The sequence below is a fragment of the Ranitomeya variabilis genome, chromosome 5, assembly GCF_051348905.1.
Source record: "Ranitomeya variabilis isolate aRanVar5 chromosome 5, aRanVar5.hap1, whole genome shotgun sequence".
NCBI classification, from domain to species: Eukaryota; Metazoa; Chordata; class Amphibia; order Anura; family Dendrobatidae; genus Ranitomeya; species Ranitomeya variabilis.
Window position 1 is genome coordinate 425121370 of NC_135236.1, and position 19128 is coordinate 425140497.

The 19128-nt window shown below is 43.7% G+C and overlaps 1 protein-coding gene across 1 annotated transcript in view; it reads right to left on the reverse strand.

The window, feature by feature from the left end:
- Positions 1-19128, reverse strand: part of PTPRR (protein tyrosine phosphatase receptor type R) — a 393781-nt gene that overhangs the window by 290545 nt on the left and 84108 nt on the right. The window contains exon 2 of the mRNA XM_077265278.1: positions 1863-2167. Coding sequence (XP_077121393.1) covers positions 1863-2167 — 305 coding nt within the window. The remainder of the gene's footprint in view (positions 1-1862; positions 2168-19128) is intronic.

Genomic DNA, 19128 nt, shown 5'->3' on the forward strand with positions numbered 1-19128 from the left:
CACAAATGTGTTTGTGCTGATAAAGGCATAATGAGGAAGATTTCTGCCAGGCAAGTTCATCGGATTAAGAGAGCAGCTGCTAAAAAGCCATTACAAAGCAGCAAACAGATATTTGAAGCCGCTGGTGCCTCTGGAGTCCCTCGAACCTCAAGGTGTAGGCTCCTTCAAAGGCTTGCTGTGGTGCATAAACCTACTATTCGGCCACCCTTAAACAGTGTTCACAAGCAGAAATGATTGTATTGGGCCCACACATACATGAAGACTAATTTCCAAACAGTCTTGTTTACTGATAAGTGTTGAGCAACCCTGGATGGTCCAGATGGATGGAGTAGTGGATGGTTGGTGGATGGCCACCATGTCCCAACAAGGCTGCAACGTCAGCGAGGAGGTGGAGGAGTCATGTTTTGGGCCAGAATCATGGGAAACAGCTGGCAAGGCCCTTTAAGGTTCCTGAAGGTGTGAAAATGACCTCTGCAAAGTATATAGAGTTTCTGACTGACAACTTTCTTCTATGGTCTAAAAAGCAGAAACGTGCCTTCAGGAGCAAAATCATCTTCATGCTGACAATGTCCCATCTCATGCTGCAAAGAATACCTCTGAGTCATTGGCTGCTATGGGCATAAAAGGAGATAAACTCACGGTGTGGCCACCATCTTCCCCTGACCTCAACCCTATAGAGAACCTTTAGAGGATCATCAAGCAAAAGATCTATGAGGGTGGGAGGCAGTTCACATCCAAACAGCAGCTCTGGGAGGCTATTCCAACTTCATGCAAAGAAATACAAGCAAAAACTCTCCAAAAACTCACAAGTTCAATGGATGCAAGAATTGTGAAGGTGACATCAAAGAAGGGTTCCTATGTTAACATGTAACTTGGCCTGTTAGGATGTTTTGGCGTTAAATAGCTTTTTTGTTCAGTGAATGTGACCTCCTAATGCTGCAAATTCCACAAATGAGCATTTTCAGTTCTTTAAAACATATCAAATGTTTAGAAATTCAACTGTGCATAATAATTTGGAACAGTGCATTTTGAGTTTTTATTCATTTTGGAAATTATACTGTTATCATTGAGAGCTTTCTTCAATAAAATTCGATGTATACTCTACTCTAACGGGTGATGACTTTTATTAGACTGACTGTCATTTGCACCGACCATTTAGGAAAATCTGATAAAAATATTATTTGCATAATAATTTGGAACATAGTGTACACATACACACACACCAGGATGGGGCCAGGACAAGGGGCACACACACAGGCACGCACACACACATATGGATGATGGATAGTCACAAGCCATCAGACAAAGAAGAATTGCTTACATTTTTGCGCCAGGAGCAGTGTGAAAGCCTGGTGGAAAGCATGCCAAGACGCATGAAAGCTGTGATTAAAAATCATAGTTATTCCACAAAATAATGATTTCTGAACTCTTCCTGAGTTAAAACATTAGTTTTGTTGTTTCTAAATGATTATGAACTTGTTTTCTTTGCATTATTTGAGGTCTGAAAGCAGTGTTTTTTTTTTATTTTGACCATTTTTCGTTTTCAGAAAAAAAAAAATTATTGCTTGGAAATTCGGAGACATGTTGTCAAGTTTATAGACTAAAAGAACAATTTATATTTTTCTCAAAAATATGCCCATAAAGAGAAAAATCAGAAAACTGAACATCTTGCAGTGGTCTCTTAATTTTTGCGAGAGCTGCATATACATACACCAGGATGGGGGGCACGGTCCAAATCTTGCACCGGGGCCCATCGGACTAGTTATGCCACTGTCACTGTAAATATCCAATTTTAATATATTTGACTAGTTTTTAGATTTGCTTAGTCAGTCAAATATTACAGTCAATTATAAATCACTTACCACTAAAATTACACTTGACTGTGGAACAGGAATGTTTTCCACTTCAACATCTGTATCTTCTGTGGCCAACAGATTAAGTGGCTGGTCATGAGTTGATCGAGGGAAAGCTGATTTTACAAACATGGGATGAATATATTTACTGATTTTCAAGTGGGATGAAGAATGAAAACTGTGTTCAGGCATCTTCTGTCTTTCTAGAGCTAAACTCTTTTCAATACTTTGTACATGACTGTAAACAAATCTGGGTTTCCCGGTCCTTTTCTCCCAGACTGACAATAGATGATCATTGTCTCCAGAGAAGCACTCTGTTGGGATAGATAAGAAATCAATGAAAGATTATGTATAAACATACATATAATTAGAGAGCTGAAGTAAAAAGACTGAGCTATATACTGAACAAGTTGTCTGCTATATTATCAAGCCTGTATACATTGTTATCTCAGATATTGGAAAAATAATCCTGATTTTATCTGTTCCTGGAGATGGAAAGTCATTTACTCAAAATCTTCCAATACTAGTATGGAAACAGTTTGGAGAATGTCACAGATTTAGTATACACTAACTGTAGTCATGAGGAGGATCTCAGTTGAGGAGATGGTTACATTATAACATTTTAATAATTACTGAATTTACTAATCTTGATTGATTTCATCTGAAAAACATTTGTTAGTTATTATTCAAATTGAGACAGAAATTACATTCGCTGCACACTTATTAGGTGTTTTAGACATTTTTGAGCATTGCTAGACAAGGGATCGTAACTTTCTAGAGAAAGGACTTTCTTGCAGAGAAAGGATTTGACCTAAAATATTCATATTTAAGGAACAATTTTGTAGCAAAAGGAATCTAAAATAAACCAACCTAGAGGTGGTATAAAGTCAAAGTTGTCTGAAGATGTTTTACAATTCAGGGAGAACCACTGTGGTAAGTTTAGTGCATCTACGATAATTCTAAGATGTCTATATGTAAAGTAAATGTGTGGACTCATTCTACTCTCTCCAATCTGATTACATGTGTTTAGATTAGAAGTAATATGAAAATGAGGCTAGAAATGCTCTAGTTGGGATGCACTCACACAGCCTTGATTTCTGTCTCCATTCTCAGTCTAACTCTGCCCTTCTTACATTGGTAACTAACTGGATGGTGGCTTAAGACTGAGAATAGAGCCCAAACCGAGACTATGTAAGTGCTTCGTTCTGCCCAGAGCACTTCCATCTTCACTTGCATATTACTTCTAAAGTTTATTAAGGTGTTTGTACCAGAATTTTAAAACACCGTAATAAGTTGCAATATTTTTGTACAACTCAAAAGATGAGCAAAAATATTGACACTTGGCATTACACACCAGTCCTGACTAGGTACACCAATATGGATATAGCCTCTTAAATTCATCATAATTTATGTCACTTTAGTGGCATAATTTACTACAGAATTGTACTCCAATCCCTAGGTAACAGAGGCACCTAATTCATTAAGCAGAGTGGTCCACTTAAAGGGGTTGCTGTTTAGGTTTGGCACAAAAGTCTGCAGTCACTTTTTGTGACTACAGACTTGTGAATTCTCAAATCATGTGCTACTAGGGTACTGCGGTGCCAGAAGCGGGAGGTCATGTCAGGTCAAGTATGCGACATGCATGCTCCTAGCCACATTCTGACTAGACAAGTACGGTCTCCCTTAATTGATTTCTATTAATTAAGGCCCCACACATAGTCAAAATGTGGCCAGGAGTATGTGTAACAAGGTGGCACGGGGTGATAGTAACAGCCGAGTCCACTAGGTCACAGTCAGCGAGCACCCCAGCCCCCCGCCCATGAAAAGACAGTACCAGTTCCAGTCCCAGCCCCAGTCCACAGCAGGCCACCCCAGAATCACGGCTGCTCTCCAGATGCACAACATGTCACATTCTTTAGGGCCCAACAGTGGCAACCCGTTCAATGAAGATAACGAATAGAAGAAGGTAACAATTCCTAAACTGTCCCTGTTCAAAGATACTGCTTCTCCGGCAGCAGCAGCACAAGCATCAGCTTCCAATGGCTCCTGGAAGCTCACAGTCACCTGAAGGGCACTATCAGAATATGGCAGGGAATATGCATATCGCATACTTATGGTCACATGACCACCCGCGGCGCTAGAGAATCCTGACAGCACATGCTGTTCATGATGTGAGGTCTACAGTCACATAGTAGACTTCCGAGTCAAAACTGGACAACCCATTTAAAGAATAAGAAACAACACACTGGGTAAAGCAATAGTATATACTGTATGTCTAGTAGATAAAGGCCAAAAGGCAAAAGTGAAAACATATACAGTATACTTGCTACTGGACATATAAATGGCAGAGCATTTGGATCAAAATGGATAGATAAGGAAAAAACCGAACACAGGGTCCAAGAAAATTAGAAAAGAGGCAATGGTTTGCAAAATAAAAAATAATTTATTTAGATACATTTAGACCTTGTGTTTGGTATTTTCCATTAAATGAATAAGGTAGACAGATTCCCCTTATCTGGCCCATTGTGTACATCATATATTTTTATAGTTGGGAAATGCTGTAAGGTAATTTTTTTGCTATATAGTAGACAATACACCAAGTCAATAAACAATAGAGAGCACAAAGCCTTTTATAAAATAAAGAAACAATGAGAAACATTTTTCAAACCTAGTACAAAGAAAAAGTGATGCTAGTATCCGTAGTAATGAATCAGATTTGAGCTTTTCTTTTTCAGAAGCTCTTTGTAAAATTAAAGCAGCTAAATGTATAGTCTTCAAACTGCTTGGGTAACAGATAGACTGATAGAGTTCTTGATTAAACAATGGATGTAAATATCCAGGACTAAGTACATCCCAAGTGATACAGATTTTCTATTCTTTTATGGCAACAAACCTGTATGACTTTTTTTTCTATGAGTACCAAACTTTATTGGCACCAATTTTTGATACAAAAAACACTATATGGTAAAACACACTATATGGTCAAATACACTATATGGTCAAAGGTATCGGGAAACCTACACATTACACATACTGAAGCTTTTATGGCATTCCACTTCAAAGCCATAGGCTGTAAATGTCTATGGAGCCAGTCCCCATTTAGCACCTAGAACAGCTATTACTCTTCTTGGAAAGCTTTAGAAGATTTTGGAATATCTGGAAATCTTTCCCCATTCATACTTATAAGCATTTATAAGGTTAGACATTTATGTTGGACAATCTCTGTTCTAGTTCATCCGAAAGGTGTTTGATGGGGTTGAGGTCAGTGCTCTGTGTGGACCATTGTAAGGGGTGCACAAGGACTAGCTGTGCTGTTATGACCCCAATGGCAGAGGGTCTCAGGAATCAATACCAAGTCTGCAAACACAAAAAACCAGCTCCTAGGGCAGTGGTAACTGGGCTGACCATATATCTAATCCTAGCACCACAAATAGAAGTAGCCGGGGAACGTGCCTACGTTGGTTCTAGACGTCTCGCGCCAGCCGGAGAACTAACTAACCATAGAAGGGAAAAGAAAGACCTTTCTTGCCTCCAGAGAAAAGACCCCAAAAGTTGGATACAAGCCCCCAACAAATAATAACGGTGAGGTAAGAGGAAAAGACAAACATAAGAATGAGCTAGGTATTTAGCAAAGAGAGGCCCACTAGCTAATAGCAGAATATAGTAAGATGACTTATATGGTCAGCAAAAACCCTATTAAAATATCCACGCTGGATATTCAAGAACCCCCGAACCGTCTAACGGCCGGGGGGAGAACACCAGCCCCCTAGAGCTTCCAGCAAGGTCAGAAATCACATTTAGTACAAGCTGGACAAAAATAGTAGCAAAGCAAGTAACTCAAAAAACAAAGAAGCAAGACTTAGCTTAATTTTGCAAGAGTCAGGACCAGCAGACAGGAGCAACAGAAGGATCTGATTACAAAGATGCCAGGCACTGGACTAAGGATCCAGGAAGTTAATATAGCGACACCCCTGGACTAACGACCCAGGTGAGTGCCAAACAGAAAAAAGACAATCCCAGAGTCATACCACTAGTGACCACAAGAGGGAGCCAAAAAGTCTAATTCACAACAGTACCCCCCCCTTAAGGAGGGGTCACCGAACCCTCACCAAGACCACCAGGGCGATCAGGATGAGCAGCGTGAAAGGCACGAACTAAATCGGCCGCATGCACATCAGAGGCAACCACCCAGGAATTATCCTCCTGACCATAGCCCTTCCACTTGACCAGATACTGAAGCCTCCGCCTGGAGAGACGAGAATCCAAGATCTTCTCCACCACGTACTCCAACTCGCCCTCAACCAACACCGGAGCAGGAGGCTCAACAGAAGGAACCACAGGTACAACGTACCGCCGCAACAAAGACCTATGGAACACGTTGTGAATGGCAAACGACACAGGAAGATCCAAGCGAAAGGACACAGGATTAAGGATTTCCAATATCTTGTAAGGACCGATGAAGCGAGGCTTAAATTTAGGAGAGGAGACCTTCATAGGAACAAATCGAGAAGACAGCCATACCAAATCCCCAACACGAAGTCGGGGACCCACACCGCGGCGGCGGTTGGCAAAACGCTGAGCCTTCTCTTGTGACAACTTTAAGTTGTCCACCACATGATTCCAGATCTGCTGCAACCTATCCACCACAGAATCTACCCCAGGACAGTCAGAAGGCTCCACATGTCCCGAGGAAAAACGAGGATGGAAACCAGAGTTGCAGAAAAATGGCGAAACCAATGTAGCGGAACTAGCCCGATTATTAAGGGCAAACTCAGCCAACGGCAAGAAGGTCACCCAATCATCCTGATCCGCAGAAACAAAACACCTCAAATAAGCCTCCAGAGTCTGATTAGTTCGCTCCGTTTGTCCATTAGTCTGAGGATGAAAGGCAGACGAAAACGACAACTCAATGCCCATCCTAGCACAAAAGGATCGCCAGAACCTGGAAACAAACTGGGATCCTCTGTCAGACACAATATTCTCAGGAATGCCGTGTAAACGAACCACATTCTGAAAGAACACAGGAACCAGATCGGAAGAGGAAGGCAGCTTAGGCAAAGGTACCAAATGGACCATCTTAGAAAAGCGATCACATACCACCCAGATGACAGACATGCCCTGAGACACCGGGAGATCTGAAATGAAATCCATGGAAATGTGTGTCCAAGGCCTCTTCGGGACAGGCAAGGGCAAGAGCAACCCGCTGGCACGCGAACAGCAAGGCTTAGCTCGAGCACAAGTCCCACAGGACTGCACAAACGACCGCACATCCCATGACAAGGAAGGCCACCAAAAGGACCTAGCCACCAGATCTCTGGTGCCAAAAATTCCCGGATGCCCTGCCAACACCGAGGAATGAACCTCGGAAATGACTCTGCTGGTCCACTTATCAGGAACAAACAGTCTGTCAGGTGGACAAGAGTCAGGTCTACCAGCCTGAAATCTCTGCAACACACGTCGCAAATCCGGAGAAATGGCTGACAAGATAACTCCCTCTTTAAGAATACCAACAGGTTCTGTGTTATGACCCCAATGGCGAGGGTCTCAGAGATATCAGCAAGTCTGCGAAGTACAAAAATCCAGCTCATAGGGCAGTGGTAACTGGGTTGACCATATATCTACTCCTAACGCCAACACTAGAAGTAGCCGGGGAACATGCCTACGTTGGTCGCTAGATGTCTCGCGCCAGCCGGAGGACTAACTACCCCTAGAAGAGGAAAACAAAGACCTCTCTTGCCTCCAGAGAATAGACCCCAAAAGTTGGATACAAGCCCCCCACAAATAATAACGGTGAGGTAAGAGGAAATGACAAACACAGAGATGAACTAGGTTTAGCAAAGAGAGGCCCACTCACTAATAGCAGAATGTAGTAAGATAACTTATATGGTCAACAAAAACCCTACAAAAATCCACACTGGAGATTCAAGAACCCCCGAACCGTCTAACGGCCCGGGGGGAGAACTCCAGCCTCCCTAGAGCTTCCAGCAAGGATAGGATACAGATTATGTACAAGCTGGACAAAAATGCAAACAAAAACAATAGCAAAAAGCAAGAAAGCAGACTTAGCTTAATCAAGCAGGAACCAGGATCAGTAGACAAGAGCACTACAGATTAGCTCTGATATCAACGTTGCCAGGCATTGAACTGAAGGTCCAGGGAGCTAATATAGCAACACCCTTGACCTAACGACCCAGGTGAGCATACAAGGGATGAAAGACATACCCAGAGTAAAAACACTAGTAGCCACTAGAGGGAGCCAAAAGGTAAATTCACAACAGTACCCCCCCCTTAGTGAGGGGTCACCGAACCCTCACCAAGACCACCAGGGCGATCAGGATGAGCGGCATGAAAGGCGCGAACTAAATCGTCCGCATGCACATCAGAGGCGACCACCCAGGAATTATCCTCCTGACCATAGCCCTTCCACTTGACCAGGTACTGAAGCCTCCGCCTGGAGAGACGAGAATCTAAGATCTTCTCCACCACGTACTCCAACTCGCCCTCAACCAACACCGGAGCAGGAGGCTCAGCAGAAGGAACCACAGGCACAACGTACCGCCGCAACAAGGACCTATGAAATACGTTGTGAATGGCAAACGACACCGGAAGATCCAGGCGAAAGGATACAGGATTAAGGATCTCCAATATCTTGTAAGGACCAATGAATCGAGGCTTAAATTTGGGAGAGGAGACCTTCATAGGAACAAATCGAGAAGACAGCCATACCAAATCCCCAACACGAAGTCGGGGACCCACACCGCGGCGGCGATTGGCAAAACGCTGAGCCTTCTCCTGTGACAACTTCAAGTTGTCCACCACATGATTCCAGATCCGCTGCAACCTATCCACCACAGAATCCACTCCAGGACAGTCAGAAGGCTCCACATGTCCCGAGGAAAAACGAGGATGGAAACCGGAGTTGCAGAAAAATGGCGAAACCAAGGTGGCAGAACTAGCCCGATTATTAAGGGCAAATTCAGCCAACGGCAAGAAGGTCACCCAATTATCCTGATCAGAAGAGACAAAACACCTCAAATACGCCTCCAGAGTCTGATTAGTTCGTTCCGTTTGTCCGTTAGTCTGTGGATGAAAAGCGGACGAAAACGACAAATCAATGCCCATCCTACCACAAAAGGATCGCCAGAACCTGGAAACAAACTGGGATCCTCTGTCCGACACAATATTCTCAGGAATGCCGTGCAAACGAACCACGTTCTGGAAGAACACAGGAACCAGATCAGCAGAGGAAGGCAGCTTAGGCAAAGGAACCAGATGGACCATCTTGGAGAAACGATCACATATCACCCAGATGACAGACATGCCTTTAGACACCGGGAGATCCGAAATGAAATCCATAGAGATGTGTGTCCAAGGTCTCTTCGGGACAGGCAAGGGCAAGAGCAACCCGCTGGCACGAGAACAGCAAGGCTTAGCTCGAGCACAAGTACCGCAGGACTGCACAAATGACCGCACATCCCTTGACAAGGAAGGCCACCAAAAGGACCTGGCCACCAGATCTCTGGTGCCAAAAATTCCCGGGTGCCCTGCCAACACTGAGGAATGAACCTCGGAAATGACTCTGCTGGTCCATTTAGCAGGCACAAACAATCTGTCAGGTGGACAAGAGTCAGGCCTACCAGCCTGAAATCTCTGCAACACACGTCGCAGATCTGGAGAAATCGCTGACAAGATAACTCCTTCCTTAAGAATACCCTCAGGTTCAGCGACTCCAGGAGCATCAGGCACAAAGCTCCTAGACAGAGCATCGGCCTTCACATTTTTAGAACCTGGTAAATACGAGACCACAAAGTCAAAACGGGAGAAAAACAATGACCAGCGGGCCTGTCTAGGATTCAGGCGTTTAGCAGACTCGAGATACATCAAATTTTTGTGATCAGTCAAGACCACCACCCGATGCTTAGCACCCTCGAGCCAATGACGCCACTCCTCAAATGCCCACTTCATGGCCAATAACTCCCGATTGCCCACATCATAATTTCGCTCTGCCGGCGAAAACTTCCTAGAGAAAAAGGCACAAGGTCTCATAGTAGAGCAACCAGGGCCTCTCTGCGACAAAACGGCCCCTGCCCCAATCTCCGAAGCATCCACCTCAACCTGAAAGGGAAGTGAGACATCAGGCTGGCACAAAACAGGCGCCGAAGTAAACTGGCGTTTCAACTCCTGGAAAGCCTCCACGGCAGCAGGAGCCCAGTTAGCTACATCAGAGCCTTTCTTGGTCATATCCGTCAGCGGTTTAACAACGCTAGAGAAATTTGCGATAAAACGACGGTAGAAGTTAGCAAAACCCAAGAACTTCTGAAGACTCTTAACTGACGAGGGTTGAGTCCAATCATGAATAGCTCGGACCTTGACTGGATCCATCTCCACAGCAGAAGGGGAAAAAATGAACCCCAAAAAGGGAACCTTCTGTACACCAAAGAGACACTTTGAGCCTTTTACAAACAAAGAATTTTCACGCAAAATCTCAAAAACCATCCTGACCTGCTCCACATGCGAGTCCCAATCATCAGAAAAAACCAGAATATCATCCAGATAAACAATCAAAAATTTATCCAGATACTTCCGGAAAATGTCATGCATGAAGGACTGAAAAACTGAAGGTGCATTAGAGAGCCCAAATGGCATCACCAAGTACTCAAAATGACCTTCGGGCGTATTGAATGCGGTTTTCCATTCATCGCCCTGCCTAATGCGCACAAGGTTGTACGCACCACGAAGGTCTATCTTGGTGAACCACTTGGCACCTTTAATCCGGGCAAACAAATCTGACAACAACGGCAAAGGATACTGAAATTTGACAGTGATCTTATTTAAAAGCCGATAGTCAATACAAGGCCTCAAAGATCCGTCCTTTTTGGCCACAAAAAAGAATCCCGCACCAAGAGGGGAAGAAGAAGGACGGATATGCCCCTTCTCAAGAGACTCCTTGATATATGAACGCATCGCGGTATGTTCAGGTACCGACAGATTAAACAGTTTCCCCTTAGGAAACTTACTGCCAGGGATCAAATCTATTGCACAGTCATATTCCCTATGAGGAGGCAGTGCACTGGACTTAGACTCGCTGAAGACATCCTGATAATCAGACAAATACGCCGGAACTTCCGAAGGCGTAGAAGAAGCAATAGACAAGGGCAGGGAATCTCCATGAATTCCATGGCAGCCCCAACTTGACACTGACATAGCCTTCCAGTCCAAGACTGGATTATGGGTCTGTAACCATGGCAAACCCAAAACAACCAAATCATGCATTTTATGCAAAACAAGAAAACGTATTACCTCCCGATGTTCGGGAGTCATGCACATGGTAACCTGTGTCCAAAACTGCGGTTTATTTTTTGCCAATGGCGTAGAATCAATACCCCTAAGAGGGATAGGATTTTCCAATGGCTCAAGAACAAATCCGCAGCGCTTGGCAAATGACAGATCCATAAGGCTCAGGGCCGCACCTGAGTCCACAAACGCCATGACAGGATACGATGACAGTGAGCAAATCAAAGTTACAGATAGAATAAATTTAGGTTGCAAATTACCAATGACGACCGGACTAACAACCTTAGTAAGACGTTTAGAGCATGCTGAGATAACATGTGTAGAATCACCACAGTAGTAACACAAGCCATTCTGGCGTCTATGAATTTTCCGCTCATTTCTAGTCAGGATTCTATCACATTGCATTAATTCAGGTGCCTGTTCAGACAACACCATGAGGGAATTTGCGGTTTTGCGCTCCCGCAACCGCCGGTCGATTTGAATAGCCAGGGCCATAGAATCATTCAGACCTGTGGGAATGGGAAAACCCACCATCACATTCTTAATGGCTTCAGAAAGACCATTTCTAAAATTTGCAGCCAATGCACACTCGTTCCACTGGGTCAGCACGGACCATTTCCGAAATTTTTGGCAATACACTTCAGCCTCGTCCTGGCCCTGAGACATAGCCAGCAAGGCTTTTTCTGCCTGAATCTCAAGATTGGGTTCCTCATAAAGCAAACCGAGCGCCAGAAAAAACGCATCAATATCAGCCAATGCCGGATCTCCTGGCGCCAGCGAGAAAGCCCAATCCTGAGGGTCGCCCCGTAAAAAAGAAATAACAATTTTCACTTGCTGAGCGGAGTCTCCAGAGGAACAGGGTCTCAGGGACAAAAACAATTTACAATTATTCCTGAAATTTCTAAACTTAAATCGGTCTCCGGAAAACAGTTCAGGAATCGGTATCTTAGGTTCTGACATAGGATTTCTGGTAACATAATCTTGTATGCCCTGCACACGAGCAGCAAGCTGGTCCACACTTGTAATCAAGGTCTGGACATTCATGTCTGCAGCAATCACAAGCCACTCAGAGGTAAAGGGGAAAAGAAAAAAAAATGAGAGAGAGAAAAAAAAAACTCAGAACTTTCTTTCTTATAATCCCGCTTCTGCAATGCATTTAACATTTAATACTGGCCTGGCAACCTGTTATGACCCCAATGGCGAGGGTCTCAGAGATATCAGCAAGTCTGCGAAGTACAAAAATCCAGCTCATAGGGCAGTGGTAACTGGGTTGACCATATATCTACTCCTAACGCCAACACTAGAAGTAGCCGGGGAACATGCCTACGTTGGTCGCTAGATGTCTCGCGCCAGCCGGAGGACTAACTACCCCTAGAAGAGGAAAACAAAGACTTCTCTTGCCTCCAGAGAATAGACCCCAAAAGTTGGATACAAGCCCCCCACAAATAATAACGGTGAGGTAAGAGGAAATGACAAACACAGAGATGAACTAGGTTTAGCAAAGAGAGGCCCACTCACTAATAGCAGAATGTAGTAAGATAACTTATATGGTCAACAAAAACCCTACAAAAATCCATACTGGAGATTCAAGAACCCCCGAACCGTCTAACGGCCCGGGGAGAGAACTCCAGCCTCCCTAGAGCTTCCAGCAAGGATAGGATACAGATTATGTACAAGCTGGACAAAAATGCAAACAAAAACAATAGCAAAAAGCAAGAAAGCAGACTTAGCTTAATCAAGCAGGAACCAGGATCAGTAGACAAGAGCACTACAGATTAGCTCTGATATCAACGTTGCCAGGCATTGAACTGAAGATCCAGGGAGCTAATATAGCAACACCCCTGACCTAACGACCCAGGTGAGCATACAAGGGATGAAAGACATACCCAGAGTAAAAACACTAGTAGCCACTAGAGGGAGCCAAAAGGTAAATTCACAACAGTTCTGCGACTCCCAGGGAGTCAGGCACAAAGCTCCTTGAAAGAGCATCAGCCTTCACATTTTTTGAACCTGGTAAATACGAGACCACAAAGTCAAAACGGGAGAAAAACAATGACCAGCGGGCCTGTCTAGGATTCAGGCGTTTAGCAGACTCGAGATACATCAAATTTTTGTGATCAGTCAAGACCACCACACGATGCTTAGCACCCTCGAGCCAATGACGCCACTCCTCAAATGCCCACTTCATGGCCAACAACTCCCGATTGCCAACATCATAATTCCGCTCAGCAGGCGAAAACTTCCTCGAGAAAAAGGCACAAGGTCTCATCGCAGAGCAACCAGGGCCTCTCTGCGACAAAACGGCCCCTGCCCCAATCTCAGAAGCATCCACTTCAACCTGAAAGGGAAGTGAGACATCAGGCTGGCACAAAACAGGCGCCAAAGTAAACCGGCGCTTCAACTCCTGGAAAGCCTCCACGGCTGCAGGAGCCCAGTTAGCAACATCAGAACCTTTCTTGGTCATATCCGTCAAAGGTTTAGCAATGCTAGAAAAATTAGCAATAAAACGACGGTAGAAGTTAGCAAAACCCAAGAACTTCTGAAGACTCTTAACTGACGTGGGTTGAGTCCAATCATGAATAGCACGGACCTTGACTGGGTCCATCTCCACCGCAGAAGGGGAAAAAATCAACCCCAAAAAGGGAACCTTTTGTACTCCAAAGAGACACTTTGAGCCCTTAACAAATAAAGCATTCTCACGCAAAACCTGAAACACCATCCTGACCTGCTCTACATGCGAATCCCAGTCATCAGAAAAAAACAGAATATCATCCAGATAAACGATCATAAATTTATCCAGATACTTCCGGAAAATATCATGCATAAAGGACTGAAACACTGAAGGAGCATTAGAGAGCCCAAAAGGCATCACCAAGTACTCAAAATGACCTTCGGGCGTATTAAACGCGGTTTTCCATTCATCTCCTCGCTTAATGCGCACAAGGTTGTACGCACCACGAAGATCTATCTTGGTGAACCATTTGGCACCTTTAATTCGGGCAAACAAGTCTGACAACAAAGGCAAAGGATACTGAAATTTAACAGTGATTTTATTCAAAAGCCGATAGTCAATACAAGGTCTCAAAGATCCGTCCTTCTTGGCCACAAAAAAGAATCCCGCACCAAGAGGGGAAGAGGAAGGACGGATATGCCCCTTCTCCAGAGATTCCTTGATATACGAACGCATTGTGGTATGCTCAGGTACAGACAGATTAAATGGTCTTCCCTTAGGAAATTTGCTACCTGGAATCAAATCTATGGCACAGTCACAGTCCCTATGAGGAGGCAGAACACTGGACCTGGACTCGCTGAACACATCCTGATAATCAGACAAATACTCAGGAACTTCCGAAGGAGTAGAGGAAGCAATAGACACCGGCGAGGAATCACCATGAATACCCTGACAGCCCCAACTTGACACAGACATTGCCTTCCAATCCAAGACTGGATTATGAGTCTGTAACCATGGCAAACCCAAAACGACCAAATCATGCATTTTATGCAGAACAAGAAAACAAATCACCTCCCGATGTTCAGGAGTCATGCACATGGTTACCTGTGTCCAAAACTGCGGTTTATTTTCCGCCAATGGCGTAGCATCAATACCCCTCAGAGGGATAGGATTAACCAACGGCTCAAGAACAAAACCACAGCGCTTGGCAAATGACAGATCCATAAGACTCAGGGCAGCACCTGAATCCACAAACGCCATAACAGGGTAAGAGGACGATGAGCAAATTAAAGTCACAGACAAAATAAATTTAGGTTGCAAATTACCAATGGCGACAGGACTAACAACCCTTGTTAGGCGTTTAGAGCATGCTGATATAACATGTGTAGAATCACCACAGTAAAAACACAACCCATTCTGACGTCTATGATTTTTCCGCTCATTTCTGGTCTGAATTCTATCACATTGCATCAAATCAGGTGTTTGTTTAGACAACACCACCAGAGGATTAGCGGTTTTGCGCTCCCACAAACGCCGGTCAATTTGAATAGCCAGCGCCATGGAATCATTCAGACTTGTAGGAATGGAGAAACCCACCATCACATTCTTAATGGCTTCAGAAAGGCCATTTCTGAAGTTTGCGGCCAGAGCACACTCATTCCACTGAGTAAGCACGGACCATTTCCGAAATTTTTGGCAATACACTTCAGCTTCATCCTGGCCCTGAGAAATAGCCAGCAAGGCTTTTTCTGCCTGAACCTCAAGATTGGGTTCCTCATAAAGCAATCCGAGCGCCAGAAAAAACGCATCAATATTTGCCAATGCCGGATCTCCTGGCGCTAGCGAGAAAGCCCAATCCTGAGGGTCGCCCCGTAAAAAAGAGATAACAATTTTAACTTGCTGAACTGAGTCTCCAGATGAACGGGGTCTCAGAGATAGAAACAATTTACAATTATCCCTGAAATTCCTAAACTTAAATTGGTCTCCAGAAAACAGTTCAGGAATAGGTATTTTAGGTTCAGACATAGGACTACTGGTAACAAAATCTTGTATGCTTTGCACACGAGCAGCAAGCTGGTCCACACTTGTAATCAAGGTCTGGACATTCATGTCTGCAGCAAGCTCCAGCCACTCAGAGGTAAAGGGGAGGAAGAGAGAAAAAAAAAATAAAAAAAAAATTCAGAATTTCCTTTCTTATATCCCACTTCTGCAATGCATTAAACATTCAATGTTGGCCTGGCATACTGTTATGACCCCAATGGCAGAGGGTCTCAGGAATCAATACCAAGTCTGCAAACACAAAAAACCAGCTCATAGGGCAGTGGTAACTGGGCTGACCATATATCTAATCCTAGCCCCCTAGAGCTTCCAGCAAGGTCAGAAATCACATTTAGTACAAGCTGGACAAAAATAGTAGCAAAGCAAGTAACTCAAAAAACAAAGAAGCAAGACTTAGCTTAATTTTGCAAGAGCCAGGACCAGCAGACAGGAGCAACAGAAGGATCTGATTACAACGATGCCAGGCACTGGACTAAGGATCCAGGAAGTTAATATAGCGACACCCCTGGACTAACGACCCAGGTGAGTGCCAAACAGAAAAAAGACAATCCCAAAGTCATACCACTAGTGACCACAAGAGGGAGCCAAAAAGTCTAATTCACAACACTGTGCCCACTTTCCCTGCCCGTGTTTTACATCCCTGACAAACTGATGTGTTTAACATGCACTGCTGCTATATTGTATGTAACTGTTGAATGTTATGTGTATTATAAAATTATTAATGCCATGTACATATGTTATTGACTAGGGAAAGTGTAGTATTTAAAGTAGCCCACTAGAAGGGCACAATAGTAAAAGACAGCAATAGGATAGGATGATAGGCACTAGTTAAATTAGGATGGGCCAACTGCACAAGGGATAAACAGCTTACTGCTTTTAGTCAGAAGAACAAGGGAGCCCAGGCAGTACAGAAGGGCCTTAGAGCCCATGCAGGGCAGTTGAGGAACGTAACGTTTTACAAATAAAGGGGTCCAGCTCATCCAGAGCCTAAAGAGCCTAAAGCCTAAAGGGAACTCCTACAATTAGTCAGACTGGTCAGACAAAATGCTGCGTTACCGAGGACAACGGTGTGACCCAGAGGTATTCCTAAAGAAGAGAGGGATAGCACAGAGACAGAAAATGACGTGTCTTGTGAAGTAACCTGTGCTGTACCTAATTGTGAACTGGACGAGCTGAGAATGGAATTAAGTAAAATCGTTTGCTTGAACTTGGAACCTGACTCTGTCTCTCTTTATCTCGAATCTAAAGCAAGAAATTCCCTGCGAATCAGAGAAGACCCAGAGGGATAGGAAAGCGGACAAAAAGAACCTCTACTGATGGGACATTGCATGCATGTGATGGAAGGCCAGGGTACGCTGAAGCAGCCACCCATGAGAGCCACGACTACAGCCCTCGCTCCCCTCACATCAGTAATGTTCTTCCACCCTAAACTATATCTTTATGGACCTGAGGCTCAGTCTTGACGGTACAGAAAAGGCCTTCCCCATGTAAGAGCATAAGAGGGATGCTTAGCACTTTCCCTATGTATTCATGCTGAGCTGAGACTGACTTGGGATGGAATTATATCCATGTAAATCTTCATGGCAAATTCTATTATTTTGTATAACTGGTCCAGACCTACACCAAGTGTACTCTGATCTCCCATGATGACAAAGTGAATGTTGAGCATATTGTTCATTGATAAAATGTGTTGTATATGAAAATTAGTTCTGGATCTTCCAAGAGTTAACTATGGACTAACTGAAGAGGAGCACATGGCATGTTGTGGAGCAAAACTGAGTACTTGCCACTAATTCACATGACAATCTAATAAACAACAGAAAAGGATTTTTTGGCCAAGAGACATGTAGTAGTAGAGAAGATGCTAGTTCCCGGAAGAGATAGGGAGGGCTATAGGGCTACGTTCTGCTGAAAAACAATTATTAAAATAAGAGTTCTTGCTGTACACCCACACAGGGAGGGATAGTGAGAAGCTACAGTGAATATGGTACAGAAAAGCAGGATGGAGTGGCTTAGGTCTGACCAGAAATTACTGAACTGAAATCAAGTTGTCAGAAAAATGTGGACAGTGATGTCTCAAATAGGATAGCCAGGTAGTCCGCCTAAGTCTAGTGGGAAACAGAAACCCAGGAGAGAAATGACATTCTAGTGGAGTAAGAAGATCATCACCAGAGAAGTAATGGATGTGAGAATAGCACATAATACAAGTGGTGGCTCAAGTCCAGGCGCACCAGAGATCACAGATCGGGAGAAGGCTACTTATTATGAAGTTCCAGTTTTGAAATGTTGTCAAGTAATACACCTCCAGATTGGAAAATTTAGAAATAAATTAAGCTTTTTTTGTAAGAACCCTGAAATTGAAAAGTGTTTTAACAGTGAGATATATAACTGACTTCCACTAATGTAGGATGTAAAAAATTCACCCCTACAACTTTGCACTTAAACTATTCCCACAAAGTTAGAAGTACTAAATTGTCAAAACCGTCTTGCAATGCCGAAGCATTAGGATATTTCTTCACTGTTACTAAGGGAATCAAGACAATCCATGCAAAAACCCTAACATTATCCCTCATCCTCCAAACTTTACAGCTGGCACAACTCAGTCAGACAAGTAACATTCTTTAAGCTTTCGTGAAACCCAAACTTGTCCATCAGACTGCTAGATTACATGATTTGTCAGTCCAGACTTTTCCACTGCTCCAGAGTCCAGTGGCGGCATGCTTTACACCACTCCATTTGATGCTTGACATTGTGCTAGGTGTTGTCGGGCCTGAGTAAAGTTGCTTGCTATGGAAATCAATGTCATGAATCTCCCAGCACACAGTTTTTGTGCTGATGTTAAAGGATATCCACTACTAGGACAACCCCTTCTAGAACTAAATGTTTGGTGCCGATAATATAAAAAAACCTATACTCACCTCCCGTACCGGCACTGTTCCAGGTGTCAGCACTCGCAGTCCCGGAGCTCTCATGCAATGTTGTGACACATGGTGCCCAGCGCCCAATCAATGATGGTGTCTTTCTCCGTCTTCGTACGGATTGAACATGTGCCAGCACAAAAGGTGAGTATAGCTTTGTTTTTTTATATCAGGGCCAAACATTTAGTTCATGAAGGGGTTGTCCTAGAGAACCTGTCAGAAGGATTTTGCCGAGTAAAGTACACACATGGCCATATTGCCGCTGTGATTTTTCATTTTTTATTTACCACGTTCACCATCTATTAAAACTCATCTGGTGATATGATTCTCCAGGTTAGTATGATTAAGCAGATATATAACATGTATAGTTTTGTTTTTTTATTTAAGTGGTGAAATTTTTTTGGGTAATTTGTAAGAAATCTCTTTTTTGCTTTTGTTGCCATTTTCTGGAGCTGTGTAAGGGTTTATTTCATGAACCCTGAGCTGACATCTTTATTGATACCATTTTGGGATATAAGCGATAAGTTGTGATTGCCTCTTATTGCAATTTATT